At 43.8% G+C, this 15,956-nt stretch overlaps 1 protein-coding gene across 1 annotated transcript in view; it reads left to right on the forward strand.

Moving 5' to 3' along the window:
* The window catches only part of LOC138945349 (NFX1-type zinc finger-containing protein 1-like), a 60,692-nt gene that overhangs the window by 14,623 nt on the left and 30,113 nt on the right, over positions 1 to 15,956 (forward strand). The window contains exons 6-10 of the mRNA XM_070316777.1: positions 2,283 to 2,448; positions 6,552 to 6,737; positions 7,460 to 7,599; positions 12,835 to 13,041; positions 14,626 to 14,883. Coding sequence (XP_070172878.1) covers positions 2,283 to 2,448; positions 6,552 to 6,737; positions 7,460 to 7,599; positions 12,835 to 13,041; positions 14,626 to 14,883 — 957 coding nt within the window. The remainder of the gene's footprint in view (positions 1 to 2,282; positions 2,449 to 6,551; positions 6,738 to 7,459; positions 7,600 to 12,834; positions 13,042 to 14,625; positions 14,884 to 15,956) is intronic.

Consider the following 15,956-nt stretch of genomic DNA (forward strand, 5'->3'; position numbering starts at 1 on the left):
TTTTTGCTTTTGTGATTTTGTGATTTTGAAGACGTGTTTTATTTGGACGTCGAATTAAAATTATGTGTCCAAGTAAAGCCCTAAATTTCGCGCGGGAGTCGAGCTATCCCACCATAAACACATACACACACACACACACACACACACACACACACACACGCGCCGGCACATGCAACCAACGGTGAGTTTTGGGAACATCGTGACACAGCCAAAGCGATTGACACAACGGACATGTGTGAGCTTTTTAACATCCCACAATATAAAAGAAAAGTTGTCAGGCATGAGGTGAAATCCTACCACTATTATACAGACTGGACTTGTTCGCCTTGGTAATAGTTGTCAGCTAACAGTCCGGGAAAACGTCAGACTATCGTTCCCACAACAAGTGGGCCATCATACGTATTTTCGTTTCGTATACTCTTTCTTTTTACAAAGGAGTGGAAGAGAATAATTCTGCACAAAAACATTGTTAACAGCTCTTGTGTTTTCAGCGTAGCAATAGGGTCCGATATTTAGACGAGACAAGTATAATGCCGACGAGTCGAAGACGAGTCGCATTATACTTGTTCGAGTCTAAATATTGGACCCTATTGCTACGCTGAAAATACAATAGCGATTATATAGCTGTTCTGACCTTGATTTGTTGTTCCAAACTTACAAAATGACAGTTTTTGCGTCGATGCGTTGATCTCAGGTTTTGATAGCAGACGCCGTTTCTTATGTGCATTAGTTTTGCGCAGGCGCCACACTGACTTTGGAAAAAAACTCGATTTGACAACACAGCTGTTAAACAGCTTTTTATTTGTTTGTTTGTTGTTTGCTTAACGCCCAGCCGACCACGAAGGGCCATATCAGGGCGGTGCTGCTTTGACATATAACGTGCGCCACACACAAGACAGAAGTCGCAGCACAGGTTTCATGTCTCACCCAGTCACATTATTCTGACACCGGACCAACCAGTCCTAGCACTAACCCCATAATGCCAGACGCCAGGCGGAGCAGCCACTAGATTGCCAATTTTAAAGTCTTAGGTATGACCCGGCCGGGGTTCGAACCCACGACCTCCCGATCACGGGGCGGACGCCTTACCACTAGGCCATCCGTGCCGAGCTTTTTATTAGTTCATTCGTATAGGCTACAACAAAAAGAAGTTTGAGGTTGGTTTTTTTAATTTTGAACAAGACTACTTATGAAGAAGACCAAAACACATCAACGGAAAACTAGAAACAACTGAAGAACTAGGATGTAACAAGGGGAGGAGAAGAGAACAGCTAATCCGTACAACGCGAGCAGACGGCAGCGAAGTTTTCAGTTTGGGTGAATGGCATTTATACTTGTCTCGTCATGAAGCGAATTTTTTAACCTCAGTTATAAATTACTACATGAATGTTAGTGCCATGGGCTGTACATCCATACTTCAGGGGGGAAGTGGGGTATTTAGTGTGGAGTTACGAGACTAAGAAAAGCCGAATGCGAAAGTTTGTGTCAGTCGGCAACGGCTGAGCTCACACAGGCACACAAAAACGGCTGTTCCGTTTTACTCCCCTGTTTGTACTACATCTTTCGACTTTGGGCATTTTGTGGTGTTTAGGGACAGAAAATAATTGGTTTAGTCCTGTTTCATCGGGAAGTTAGCAGAAAAGGGTATGCTATCGACATTTGTAAAGCTGAAAAACATTCCCGAGAAGAATTTCAAGTTGTCAGTGTATGCTGTTGTCGATAGTGAAACATCGTGTGGTACAGATGGGTAAACCGGAACCATGCGTCTTTGTTATTGCCAATATGCTTTTGGATATTGGCAAAAATGGCCGACTTCCGTAGCATTATGCTTTGATGATCGGAAGAGACCATCCAATCACAGCCCCCGAATTCCCCCACGTGTCCATCAGAATAGCTATATAACGTTATGTTGCACTTGACTACATTGCGGCGATGAGGATGATGACGACGACCAAGACGATGAGGACTATGTACAGGAGACAGCGATTATGATGATTACAATGGTGTTGTAGACGAATACGACGACGACGACGATGATGATGATGATGATGATGATGATGATGATGATGATGATGATGATGATGATGATGATGATGATGATAGCGACGATGATGATGTTGGTATTGGTCATAGAAAAAACGACGAGGCCAACGACGACAGTGCTAACAATGACGATATTTCGACAAAGATGACGACAATCCTCACGACGACAAAGACCGTGACGAAAACCATGATGATTATTACGCTCTTTCCCTCTGACAAGTGCAGTGTTGACATTGCAGGGACCGCCCGGCACGGGGAAGACATACGTGGGGCTGAAGATGGTGAAGGCACTGCTGCACAACCGTAAGGCCTGGGACCCCGAGCTTGCCAGCTGTATGCTGATCGTCTGCTACACAAACCACGCTCTGGATCAGTTCTTAGAGGGCGTTGTGTCTTTCTTCAAAGGTACGTGTAGTCTTGAGTCTCAGATGATCTCTGGTGGTAGCCATTTACCCGGGTAGCTGCACCAAACACGCTTTGGATCAGTTCGTGTCCTTCTTCAAAGGTAGTTCTGTGTTGTGTTTGGTCACTGTGATCTAATGATCTCTGGTGGTAGATATTTACCCGGGTAGCTGCATGCTGATCGTCTGCTAAACCAACCACGCTCTGCATCAGTTCCTAGAGGGGGTCGTGTCTTTATTCAAAGGTACGTGTCGTGTTGAGTCTCTGATACATACACGTGGTGAATGTAGATAGAAAATAGTAAAGGACCAAGATCAGAACCTTGTGGCACTCCAAACCTTACCTTTTGTTTACAAAAGTATGATTGATTCAGATAACCATTCTGATGTTTTCCTGAAAGGAAATATTTCGGTATGTTAACAGAATCGGTAGCTCAGTAAGTAGAGCACTGGACTTGTGATACCAGGGCCACGGGTTCGAATCCATGCCGGGTCGGACACGGTTAACTTTATGTGTAGACCCAGAGACCGTATCTATGTCCCGCCCCTGTGTCACCACAGTGGCACGTAAAATACATTGGCCATTCTGCCAAGTGCTGTTGACTGTTTACACACCATGACTCCCCAAAAATGCAACCCTCCAAAATGAAAAAAACTTCTCCATTTGTTGACCGAACCACTTTATATTTGGGGGACATTAACTTTAGTCTATGCATGTCCCTTGCACATATTGGCGATTTTGTAGATTAAATGGTCTGACTTTTGTGCACTTTCAAAAAAGGTTTCCAAATTCGGCGATCGACTTAACTGAACGAGGTTTGACATTGCATGGTAGTAATACTTACCTGATTTAAACCCTCCAGACTTTTATATTTTGGATTATCTGAATGTCTGAATATCCCTAGATCATCGGTGATCTGAAGAAAGCAGTTGCATCTAGGTTCAGGGCAATCCCTAGACAAGAAAGCTTTTGTGTCATTGGCAACTTCGGAGGTGTAATTTGGAACACATTTTGTAGAAATGGTAAATGTCGGACCATTTTACCTACAGACTCGAAACTTTGTAGAATGGTCGTGGACGAATTGAAGTTCATGCACAACAACTATGAAAATATTTGCTAAACTCAAGTTACTGAGAAAAATGAACACCTTCTTTGTAAAATTACACTTGCGCAATATTGCGCACAATTCATCACATGAACGCATTTATCCATGGGAAATGCCCTAATCCTGCCTGTAACTGCTGTATTCAAGTCACTGATTGTCTAATGATGATTCAGGCATACTATGTCATTCGAATTACCCCAAAGGTAACAATCTGGAGGGCTTAAATCGGGTTAGTTTGGCTACCGCTCAATTACAAACTTCGTACTGTAAAGTCGCTTCCCGAATTTGGCAACTTTTTTGGAAATTGTACAAAACTCAGACCATGTAATTTATACAATTTTCACTTTGTGGAAGGGTCCTGCATAGGCTGAAGTTTATTTTCACTACGTATAAAGTAATTCGGTCGACAGATGTAGAAGTTATAAACATTTTTTGTGGTTGCATTTGTTTTGGGTCACCCTGTATAATCACGCACACACCTGGATAGTGCGACTCTTATTGATGCTAACTTCCCGCTGGGATGAAGCGACCCGATGGTCCAAGCAATAGGATAGTATATAGCTATTCTGATGAACACGTGGGGGAATTCGGGGGCTGTGATTGGATGGTCTCTTCCGATAATCAAAGCATAATGCTACGGAAGTCGACCATTTTACTCAATATCCAAAAGCATATTGTCAATAACAAAGACGCATGGTTCCGGTTTACCCATCTGTACCACGCGGCGATGTTTCTATCGACAACAGCATACACTGACAACTTGAAATTCTTCTCGGGAATGTTTTTCAGCTTTACAAATGTCGATAGCATACCCTTTTCTGCTAACTTCCCCATGAAACAGGACTAAACCAATTATTTTCTGTCCCTAAACACCACAAAATGCCCAAAGTCGAAAGATGTAGTACAAACAGGGGAGTAAAACGGAACAGCCGTTTTTGTGTGCCTGTGTGAGCTCAGTTGCCGACTAACACAAACTCAGTTTCGCATTCGGCTTTTCTTATCTCGTAACTCCACACTAAATACCCCACTTCCCCCCTGAAGTATGGATGTACAACCCATGGCACTAACATTCATGAAGTCGTTTATAACTTAGGTTGAAAAGTTCGCTTCATGACGAGACAAGTATAAATGCCATTCACTCAAACTGAAAACTTCTTGCCGTCTGCTCGCGTTGTACGGATTAGCTGTTCTCTTCTCCTCCCCTTGTTGCATCCTAGTTCTTCAGTTGTTTCTAGTTTTCCGTTGATGTTGTGTTTTGGTCTTCTTCATAAGTTGTCTTGTTCAAAATGAAAAAAACTCAATCTTCTTTTTGTTGTATACGAATGAACTAATGAAAAGCTGTTTAACAGCTGTGTTGTCAAATCGAGTTTTTTTCCAAAGTCAGTGTGGCGCCTGCGCAAAACTAATGCGCATAAGAAACGGCGTCTGCTATCAAAACCTGAGATCAACGCATCGACTCAAAAACTGTCATTTTGTAAGTTTGGAACAACAAATCAAGGTCAGAACAGCTATATAATCGCTTTTGTGTTTTCAGCGTAGCAATAGGGTCCGATATTTTGACTCGAACAAGTATAATGCGACTCGTCTTTGACTCGTCGGCATTATACTTATCTCGTCTAAATATCGGACCCTATTGCTACGCTGAAAACACAATAGCTGGTAATATAGTAAATGAAAAAGAATGGAAGGTTATAATCTGACATGGAACACGGTGTGTTGAGTCTCTGATGATCTAACAATCTCTGATGGTACGAGTTTAGTCTCTCTGATGATCTCATGATCTCTGAAAGTACGCGTTGAGTGTCTTAATTGTGATAGCTGATGGTATGATTATGTTGCGTCTTTTGCAAAACATATATTGAAAGCGATGTACATTTTGTATTTGTTTGTCCAGCATATGAAGACTTGCGTACAGAGTTTATTCCTGATAAATATTGTAGAATACCATGTACATTTAGGTTGTCAATACTTGTACAGTCACAAAATCCTAAACATGTGAAGAGCTTAGCCACTTTTATTTATAAGGCTAAAAAAAAGAAAAGAAGTTGTTTTTGGTTGAGATGTGGGAAGTGTACATTTATATTACGTTCCTGTCAAGGAAAACCAGTATCTTTGTCAGATAGATTTGTTTCAGTTTTACATGTATATTAAGATTGAACCGTTAAAGCAGATTGCCTGTGAACATGTTTTCTATTTGTAATTGTGTTTCATCCTATTTTATGGGCTATGGCCTAAAATAAAACATTCCTGAGTCCTGATGTCAACGTTCAATACAGAATACAAATTATCAAGCAGCCGGAATCATGACAACGTCCATGTAAATGTAACGTTTTGTTTTGTCTATTATAAACGTTCCAATTATCTACCATTCTTGTTTTTACACCCCCTGTATAGGGGTGTGTATAGGTTTCACTCGATGTGTTTGTTTGTTTGTTTGTTTGTTTGTTTGTGTTCGCATATAGATCTCAAGAATGAACGGACCGATCGTCACCAAACTTGGTGAACAGGTTCTATACATTCCTGAGACGGTCCTTACAAAAATTGGGACCAGTCAAACACACGGTTAGGGAGTTATTGGTGGATTACGATTAAGAGTGACATATTAATTGTCAAAGGGAAATAACCTTCTCAGTTGGTGGCAGTGAGAATGGTTATTTCCCTTTGACCAACGGGGGTGTTTTTCCTACCTCGAAGGAATTTCTTGTTTTTTTATTCTGAATTTTGAACCGTGGGAAAGTCTATCTGGTTTTTGTTTTTTGTTTTTTTAACGTCGTGTGCACATGCATGCACACAGAAGAGGAAGAGGAAGAAGAAGAAGACCCCTAGACAGTCTTGAGACCAAGTGTTACTGTCTGGCATCTGCCTCGAGAGTCAGAGAAAAATGTCCCTCTTTCTTTTTGCTGCGATGCCAGCAGAATCCCTCCGTAAGGTGGTGCTCTCAGACACCTCATACGTAGGCTGTAGCTGTGTTATCTCACGTTGCCTTGTGTGTCCCTTCCAGGTCGCGTGGTACGCGTGGGAAGCCGAAGTCGCAGCGAGAAGCTTGAGCCGTTCTCGCTGAATAACCTGCGGTGGAGTATGCGGAAAAACAGAGACGATGCCGATAGGGACTTCCGGGAGATCACCAGGCTTCGCTTCCAAGGTCACGACGCCATGGAGAGATTGATGAAGGACATCGATGTCATGGGTGAGTGATGATGATGATGGTGGTGGTTGTGGTAGTGGTGGTGATGATAATGATGATGATGAGGAGGAGGATGCATGATGATGATGATGATGATGATGCTGCTGCAGCTGAGGATGATGATGCTTTTGATGCTGCTGATGAGGATGATGATCATCATGATCATCATGATCATGATAATGATGAGGTGGAGGAGGAGGAGGAGGGAGGAGGAGAAGGAGGAGACGACGACAACGCCAGCTAGATCACCAGGCGGTTTTTCTGTCTGCCTATTTCTGTCTCTCTCTGTCTCGCTCTTTCTCTCTGTCTCTCTCTCATAGATGGGCTGGATGCAACAATTGGTTTTAGAAATGACAGCCCCAGTGAACACGGATACATTTACTTTTATTTATAACCTTTGTACCGACAAAATTAATGCTATATTTTAGTACATTCAAACAGGATAAAGTTCAATTCAATTCAATTCAATACAATTCTCTCTCTTTCTCTTTCACTTGCTCTCACTTGCTGTCTGTCTCTGTCTGCCTCTGTCTCTGTCTCTCTCTCTGTCTCTGTCTCTCTGTCTCTCTCTCTCTCTCTCTCTCTCTCTCTCTCTCTCTCTCTCTCTCTCTCTCTCTCTCTCTCTCTCTCTCTTTTTGCGTGTCCATGCATATGTTAGAAGTCATCGTTTGGAATCAGTGACCCTCCCCACCCCCTTAACCATGACAACACCCAATGGGTTGCAGGCCTGAAGGTGGAGGCCGCCAAGAGGGAGATTGTGCACGAGGAAGTCTTGATGCCCTACATGCTGGACAAACACTACGACAGACTGCAGGACGCCAGGCCGTACATCATGAAGCAGCAACACGGACAGTTCATGCAGCAGGTGAGGCGTGGGTTTTAACAAGACCGTAATCTTTTTTTTCTTATTCTTTTTTTGTAATTCTTTTTGTTGTTGTCTGGGCTGTCCTTACACCTGTTCTTTAGGCCCAAAAAAATAGTCTGTTTACGGTATCCCGACCGACCCTATTTTTTCGCGCGACCCTAGACTTTTTTTTGGCATTTGGGGAAAAAAATTAAAAATTAAAAAAAAAATTAAAACAATTTAAACAAAAGTCTTTGGTTTTTTTGGCAAAATAACTTAAAAATATGTTTTTATGGGAAAAAAAATCCCGACCTATCGACCCTATTTTTTTGGCCTATGTTACCGTAAACAGACTTTTTTTTGTTGGCCTCATCTCTGTGAGCTCTCATGACATATCGCCCCATCCCAGTATCCACTGATCTATCTACATCTGAATTTTGTTCCGCTACCAGACTTATCGATTTTACAGAGAGGTGTCTGGCCAACACCGCGAGAGCAGCAGTTTCTGGTGCAGAATGCGCAAAAATCAAAATCTCAGGGATGGATATCGGGTCGCTGCGGTGGCCTACCCTCAGAAGATGACACTGCACTGCTGCCTATAGTCACTTCGACGGTGTTCAGTAGTGGTTCTCTCCCGAACACAACTGTATTCAATTGGAACATGACGCAACAGTAACAGAAAAAACAATAGGGATACGAGATCGAAAGAACACTTTCATTACGCGCCCTAGACAGATGAGAATTTGACATAAGGCCTAAAAAAAAATAGGTGTGGTTACGGTAACCCGACCTACCCTATTTTTGGGGGCCGACCCTATAACTTTTTATTACATTTGTCAAAAAAATACCAAAAAAACCAAGTAAACGAGTGCAGAAAACGCAATGAAAGCGAAAGCGCCCGAGTCGCACACTTATTTCCCTGTCAAGTAGGTTGAATTTGTACACACTAGAAAAAAAGTTTTAAAAAAAAAGTGATTGCCTACCTTCCTACCCTATTTTTGTTGGCTATGTTACCGTAACCACACCTATTTTAATTTTTTGGCCTAACAATCACGATGTCGGACATGCAATGCTTATTCAAACCTATTCAATATCAACTGAAATTAAAACAAACCAAGCATTGATTAAGACAAAGAAAGATTACAAGTCAAGGGGGGAGGACACATTGTACTTGGTTTGACAGCGAGTGTGAGACTGAATTCAGTGTAGTCTCTGTGCTTTCAGGCTTACCTAATGTACTTGGTTTGACAGCGAGTGTGAGACTGAATTCAGTGTAATCTCTGTGCTTTGAGGCTTACCTAATGTACTTGGTTTGACAGCGAGTGTGAGACTGAATTCAGGGTAGTCTCTGTGCTTTGAGGCTTACCTAATGTACTTGGTTTGACAGCGAGTGTGAGACTGAATTCAGTGTAGTCTCTGTGCTTTGAGGCTTACCTAATGTACTTGGTTTGACAGCGAGTGTGAGACTGAATTCAGGGTAGTCTCTGTGCTTTGAGGCTTACCTAATGTACTTGGTTTGACAGCGAGTGTGAGACTGAATTCAGGGTAGTCTCTGTGCTTTGAGGCTTACCTAATGTACTTGGTTTGACAGCGAGTGTGAGACTGAATTCAGTGTAGTCTCTGTGCTTTGAGGCTTACCTAATGTACTTGGTTTGACAGCGAGTGTGAGACTGAATTCAGTGTAGTCTCTGTGCTTTGAGGCTTACCTAATGTACTTGGTTTGACAGCGAGTGTGAGACTGAATTCAGTGTAGTCTCTGTGCTTTGAGGCTTACCTAATGTACTTGGTTTGACAGCGAGTGTGAGACTGAATTCACTGTAGTCTCTGTGCTTTGAGGCTTACCTAATGTACTTGGTTTGACAGCGAGTGTGAGACTGAATTCAGTGTAGTCTCTGTGCTTTGAGGCTTACCTAATGTACTTGGTTTGACAGCGAGTGTGAGACTGAATTCAGTGTAGTCTCTGTGCTTTGAGGCTTACCTAATGTACTTGGTTTGACAGCGAGTGTGAGACTGAATTCACTGTAGTCTCTGTGCTTTGAGGCTTACCTAATGTACTTGGTTTGACAGCGAGTGTGAGACTGAATTCAGTGTAGTCTCTGTGCTTTGAGGCTTACCTAATGTACTTGGTTTGACAGCGAGTGTGAGACTGAATTCAGTGTAGTCTCTGTGCTTTGAGGCTTACCTAATGTACTTGGTTTGACAGCGAGTGTGAGACTGAATTCAGTGTAGTCTCTGTGCTTTGAGGCTTACCTAATGTACTTGGTTTGACAGCGAGTGTGAGACTGAATTCAGTGTAGTCTCTGTGCTTTGAGGCTTACCTAATGTACTTGGTTTGACAGCGAGTGTGAGACTGAATTCAGTGTAGTCTCTGTGCTTTGAGGCTTACCTAATGTACTTGGTTTGACAGCGAGTGTGAGACTGAATTCAGTGTAGTCTCTGTGCTTTGAGGCTTACCTAATGTACTTGGTTTGACAGCGAGTGTGAGACTGAATTCACTGTAGTCTCTGTGCTTTGAGGCTTACCTAATGTACTTGGTTTGACAGCGAGTGTGAGACTGAATTCAGTGTAGTCTCTGTGCTTTGAGGCTTACCTAATGTACTTGGTTTGACAGCGAGTGTGAGACTGAATTCAGTGTAGTCTCTGTGCTTTGAGGCTTACCTAATGTACTTGGTTTGACAGCGAGTGTGAGACTGAATTCAGTGTAGTCTCTGTGCTTTGAGGCTTACCTAATGTACTTGGTTTGACAGCGAGTGTGAGACTGAATTCAGTGTAGTCTCTGTGCTTTGAGGCTTACCTAATGTACTTGGTTTGACAGCGAGTGTGAGACTGAATTCAGTGTAGTCTCTGTGCTTTGAGGCTTACCTAATGTACTTGGTTTGACAGCGAGTGTGAGACTGAATTCACTGTAGTCTCTGTGCTTTGAGGCTTACCTAATGTACTTGGTTTGACAGCGAGTGTTCCCGCAGTGGGGCACTGCGGTTATGAAATTAAAAGCCCCTCCTGTTTTTGGAACCGCAGGAGCTTTCTAGTTTGCTGTTAGGTAGATTTTTGGTTCCTCTTTCCTGTCATGCTCTCTTTTTCTTCATGAATTCTTTTCCTTTTTCTGCCTTCTTGCTCATTCACCTGTATTTTTTCCAAAAATCTCTTCTCTTGCCGCTTGTCTCGCGATTCATGTATAGTTTAATCTGTTAGTGTTCTGATGTAAGTCCAGCAGTAGATAGGTTAAGCCTATTTTAACACACTGGAAACTGGTAATCTTCCAGTAGGTATTAATTTAGTTTTACTAAAGCCTGCTGGGACACAAGTAATGGGTTAGTGCATTTGTAAACAGGAATCGCTTGACAAGTGGCCCCCTTCATCCCCCCCTTCCTCGTCCTGATATGGCTCTGCGTAGTCGGCTGGACGTTAAGCAACAAATAAACAAACAAACAAAAAGACAGCGAGTGTGAGACTGAATTCAGTGTAGTCTCTGTGCTTTGAGGCTTACCTAATGTACTTGGTTTGACAGCGAGTGTGAGACTGAATTCAGTGTAGTCTCTGTGCTTTGAGGCTTACCTAATGTACTTGGTTTGACAGCGAGTGTGAGACTGAATTCACTGTAGTCTCTGTGCTTTGAGGCTTACCTAATGTACTTGGTTTGACAGCGAGTGTGAGACTGAATTCAGTGTAGTCTCTGTGCTTTGAGGCTTACCTAATGTACTTGGTTTGACAGCGAGTGTGAGACTGAATTCAGTGTAGTCTCTGTGCTTTGAGGCTTACCTAATGTACTTGGTTTGACAGCGAGTGTGAGACTGAATTCACTGTAGTCTCTGTGCTTTGAGGCTTACCTAATTAATAATAATAATAATAATGGACATTTATTACTCGCCCCTTCTCACAAGAGCTCACGGCGATTTACATATTAATTTCTGCCGTGTGAGATGGAATTTTTTACACAATACATCACGCATTCACATCGGCCAGTAAATCTCAAGCCATTACGGCGAATATTTACTTTTTACGGCCTGTTATTCCAAGTCACACGGGTATTTGGTGGACAATTTTTATCTATGCCTATACAATTTTGCCAGGAAAGACCCTTTTGTCAATCGTGGGATCTTTAACGTGCACACCCCAATGTAGTGTACACGAAGGGACCTCGGTTTTTCGTCTCATCCGAAAGACTAGCACTTGAACCCACCACCTAGGTTAGGAAAGGGGGGAGAAAATAGCGGCCTGACCCAGGGTCGAACACGCAACCTCTCGATTCCGAGCGCAAGTGCGTTACCACTCGGCCACCCAGTCCCTTTTACGGATTCCTTATGTTCTGAGGCTATCTCGTTATACATTCTGCAAATTGTAAGTGCACAGACAGACAAACACTAATGAAACAACAAAAAAAAGACTTATCTGGCAACAAGTTCAGCCGCTTGCGGAGAAGACACAAGCCAGGCATCTGGAGATGTTAGAGATGGAACTGGGAGAAGACACAAGCCAGGCATCTGGAGATGTTAGAGATGGAACTGGGAAAAGACATTGCGAGGCATCTGGAGATGTTAGAGATGGAACTGGGAGAAGACACAAGCCAGGCATCTGGAGATGTTAGAGATGGAACTGGGAAAAGACATTGCCAGGCATCTGGAGATGTTAGAGATGGAACTGGGAGAAGACACAAGCCAGGCATCTGGAGATGTTAGAGATGGAACTGGGAGAAGACACAAGCCAGGCATCTGGAGATGTTAGAGATGGAACTGGGAGAAGACACAAGCGAGGCATCTGGAGATGTTAGAGATGGAACTGGGAGAAGACACAAGCCAGGCATCTGGAGATGTTAGAGATGGAACTGGGAGAAGACACAAGCGAGGCATCTGGAGATGTTAGAGATGGAACTGGGAGAAGACATTGCGAGGCATCTGGAGATGTTAGAGATGGAACTGGGAGAAGACACAAGTGAGGCATCTGGAGATGTTAGAGATGGAACTGGGAGAAGACATTGCGAGGCATCTGGAGATGTTAGAGATGGAACTGGGAGAAGACACAAGCCAGGCATCTGGAGATGTTAGAGATGGAACTGGAAGAAGACATTGCCTCGCTTGTGTCTTCTCCGCAAGCGGCTGAACGTTTTGCCCGAAAAGTCTTTTTATGTTTAATTAGTGTTTACCTGTCTGTGCACTTAAAAGACCACGGGGTCGAAATATCTGTGTATGTAACGTAATGTGTTGTCAAAAACAAACGTTCCAACAACTTACCTTTTTTGGTTTTTTTAATTCTAACCAGGGCAAGACGAAGAAAAGAGTGTTCTGCATCCCGGAGTGGCTGGGCATTGGCACGGTGCTGCAGAACAGTCACGTGACCGCTCAGGACCTGGAGATGTTGGAGATGGAACTGGGAGAGGACGAGGCGGAGATCGAGGGAGAGATTCAGGCCCTGGAGGAACAGAACAAGCTGGACAATGAGGACCACAACCGCCACAACACGAAGGCGGTTAGTGTTGTGTGTGTGTGAGTGTGTGTGTGGGTGTGTGCGTGTGTATGGGGGGGATTGTATGGGTGTGAGTGTGTGTGTATGTGTGTTTGTTTTGTTTGTTTGTTTGTTGTTGATTTGTTTTTGTTTTTGATTTGTTGGGTTTTAAGGGGGGGGTTGAGAAGGGGAGTTTTGAGGGTAGGAAGGAGGTGGAAGGGGATGAGGAGAAGAGGGAGGATGACGTGGTGATTGAGGGAAGGATTCGGGCCCTGCAGGAACAGAACAAACTGGAACATTTAGATCACGACAGGTTGTTGTTGTTGTTGTTGTTGTTGTTGTTGTTGTTGTTGTTGTTGTTGTTGTTGTTGTTGTTGTTGTTTGTGTGTGGGTTCCTTTGTTTGTTTGTTGTTGTTGTTGTTGTTGGTGTTGTTGTTGCTGTTGTTGTTGTTGGGTTGTTGTTGTTGGTTTTTTGATCGGAAGGGGGGTAGGGGGATCAAGAAGAGGAAATTCGGGAGAAGGAAATGGGCGGGGGGATCCTAGTGATGGATTCACACAGAACAAGATTGTTGTTTGTTTGGTTGTTGTTGTTGTTGTTGTTGTTGTTGTCGTTGTTGTTGTTGGGTTTTTTTTTTTTTTTTTTGGGGGGGGGGGGTCGGAGGGGGGAGGGAGATTAAGAAGACGAGTTTCGGGAGAAGGAAACGGGCGGGGGGGGGGGGGGGGGGGGGATCCTGGAGATGGATCCAGGACAAGATGGCACTGAGATAAAAGAAGAGATTCAGGCTGTGGAGGAACACAACAAACTGTACAGTGAAGATCAACAGAGGACGAAGAAAGTGGCCAGAGTTGGGAGTGGATAGGACTTATAGAGCTTGGCGGCGGGAGGGGGGGTCAAGGGGTGTGTGTGTGTGTGTGTGTGTGTGTGTGTGTGTGTGTGTGTGTGTGTGTGTGTGTGTGTGTGTGTGTGTGTGTGTGTGTGTGTGTGTTATAATCGCTTGGTAATAGATGACTGGGGGTTGAAGGGGGCTTCGGGAAAAATAGGTCAGTGCCACAGGGCGGCAAAAACCGGCACGGTTGGCCTAGTGGTAAGGCGTCCGCCCCGTGATCGGGAGGTCGTGGGTTCGAACCCCGGCCGGGTCATACCTAAGACTTTAAAATTGGCAAGCTAGTGGCTGCTCGGCCTGGCGTCTGGCATTATGGGGTTAGTGCTAGGACTGGTTGGTCCGGTGTCAGAATAATGTGACTGGGTGAGACATGAAGCCTGTGCTGCGACTTCTGTCTTGTGTGTGGCGCACGTTATATGTCAAAGCAGCACCGCTGGTCGGGTGGGCGTTAAACAAACAAAACATACAAACAAACAGGGCGGCAACGAAGGAGAAAACTAGTGTAGAAAAAGTACAAGTTGGGAAATCATCCTTCTTTGGAGTTTGCTTCCAGAATAAGCAAAACAGACAGATAGACATAGACGGACAGAGACAGAAGATAAACAGACAGACAGGCAGACAGGCATACAATACTTGTCCAGGAGCTTAAGAAACTTTTTCGGGCCGTCGAAACTTCGTATTTGTGTCCCTCTGTTTCATGATGATCATTATCTTGTGTTTGCAGAAGGAGAAGAAGAAAGCGCTGGCCGAAGAACGCACATCCTACCTTGCTGTCGACATCTCGAAAATGGACCAAGGCATGGATGACGATGACAGAGGAAAGAAAAGAGGAGGAGGAGGAGGAAGAGGAGGAGGAGGAAGAGGAGGGGGAGGGGGAGAGGGAGGGTTCCAGATCCCCAAGCAACAGTGGAAGAAGCTGAAACGCAAGCTGAGACGTAACGTGGAGCAGGGAGAGAGGATGACAGACGCAGAGGAGAGACAGGTGAATAATGTTTTTTGTGTGTTAGGCCAAATAAAAATATTTGTCATCATTTTCACGAGTTTTCATTCACAAGCACCTGGGAAATAAATCTCATATTCCCCAGGCAATAAATCGAGGTGGTGAATGGGTTTGAGCTTTCAGGTGAGACGTGGATTGTCAAAGTAAAAGCCAATCAGGCTGATTGTTTGATGTGTGGAACCATCGCGGCTTTGGATTTGTGTTTCCGAGGACAACGATTGTAAGCATTCACTCTCAAAGACCCAATCAATGTTGATAATTACCGCGGCGACTCATGGTCAATTTGCAACTTATCTCTGTAATCACAAAATCCACAAGGAAAAGCCATAAACACTTAAAAAGAAAAGAAATATGCTCAACACTTACTGAACTCACACGTAAGATCGCAGCTCTGTACATTTTCAGACTGGAAGAAAAGCGTCAACAAGCTACGTTTGACGTCACATACAAGGTTGACGTGTTATCTCGAGCTACTGTGACGATGCTTTGTGGCCGGGAGTTGGATTCTAAAAATTCGTCTCCCTGTGGGTTATTGTGCATTTTGTTGCACAACCAAAATGATGACAAAAACGATGTTTGGTGGCTTGTCGTCAGACCAGCATTTTGTTGTTGGTCCTCGGGGAGCATATCGCCTTTTGTCTCATATTTATCAACCGCGGCCTTCGGCCTTGGTCGATGAAGATGAAACAAAAGACGATATGTGACCCTCCACCACGAAATGAGTCGCATGTCACCTCGCGCTGTTCTGCGCTGGGCTTAATAAAAATCCGGGGAGTGTCTGGTAACAGTGTGAGGGTCACCTTAGTCACAGGCTTATAACTCAAACAGTTTTTGCTCTTTTTTAAAACGGTTTTCACCACTGGATAGAGCATAACAATCTCTTTATGAAAATGTACAAATATGAAAATCATGCAAAGGTGACATGCGACTCATCCCGTGGTGGAGGGTCACATATGGTCCCCTTGGACCAACAAAAAAGCTGGTCTGTCAACAAGCCACCAAACATCTTATAATGTTGGTTAATAAGGGTAACGTGACCAAAACAGATAGGGTTG

Source organism: Littorina saxatilis, linkage group LG13 (assembly GCF_037325665.1).
Source record: "Littorina saxatilis isolate snail1 linkage group LG13, US_GU_Lsax_2.0, whole genome shotgun sequence".
NCBI classification, from domain to species: domain Eukaryota; kingdom Metazoa; phylum Mollusca; class Gastropoda; order Littorinimorpha; family Littorinidae; genus Littorina; species Littorina saxatilis.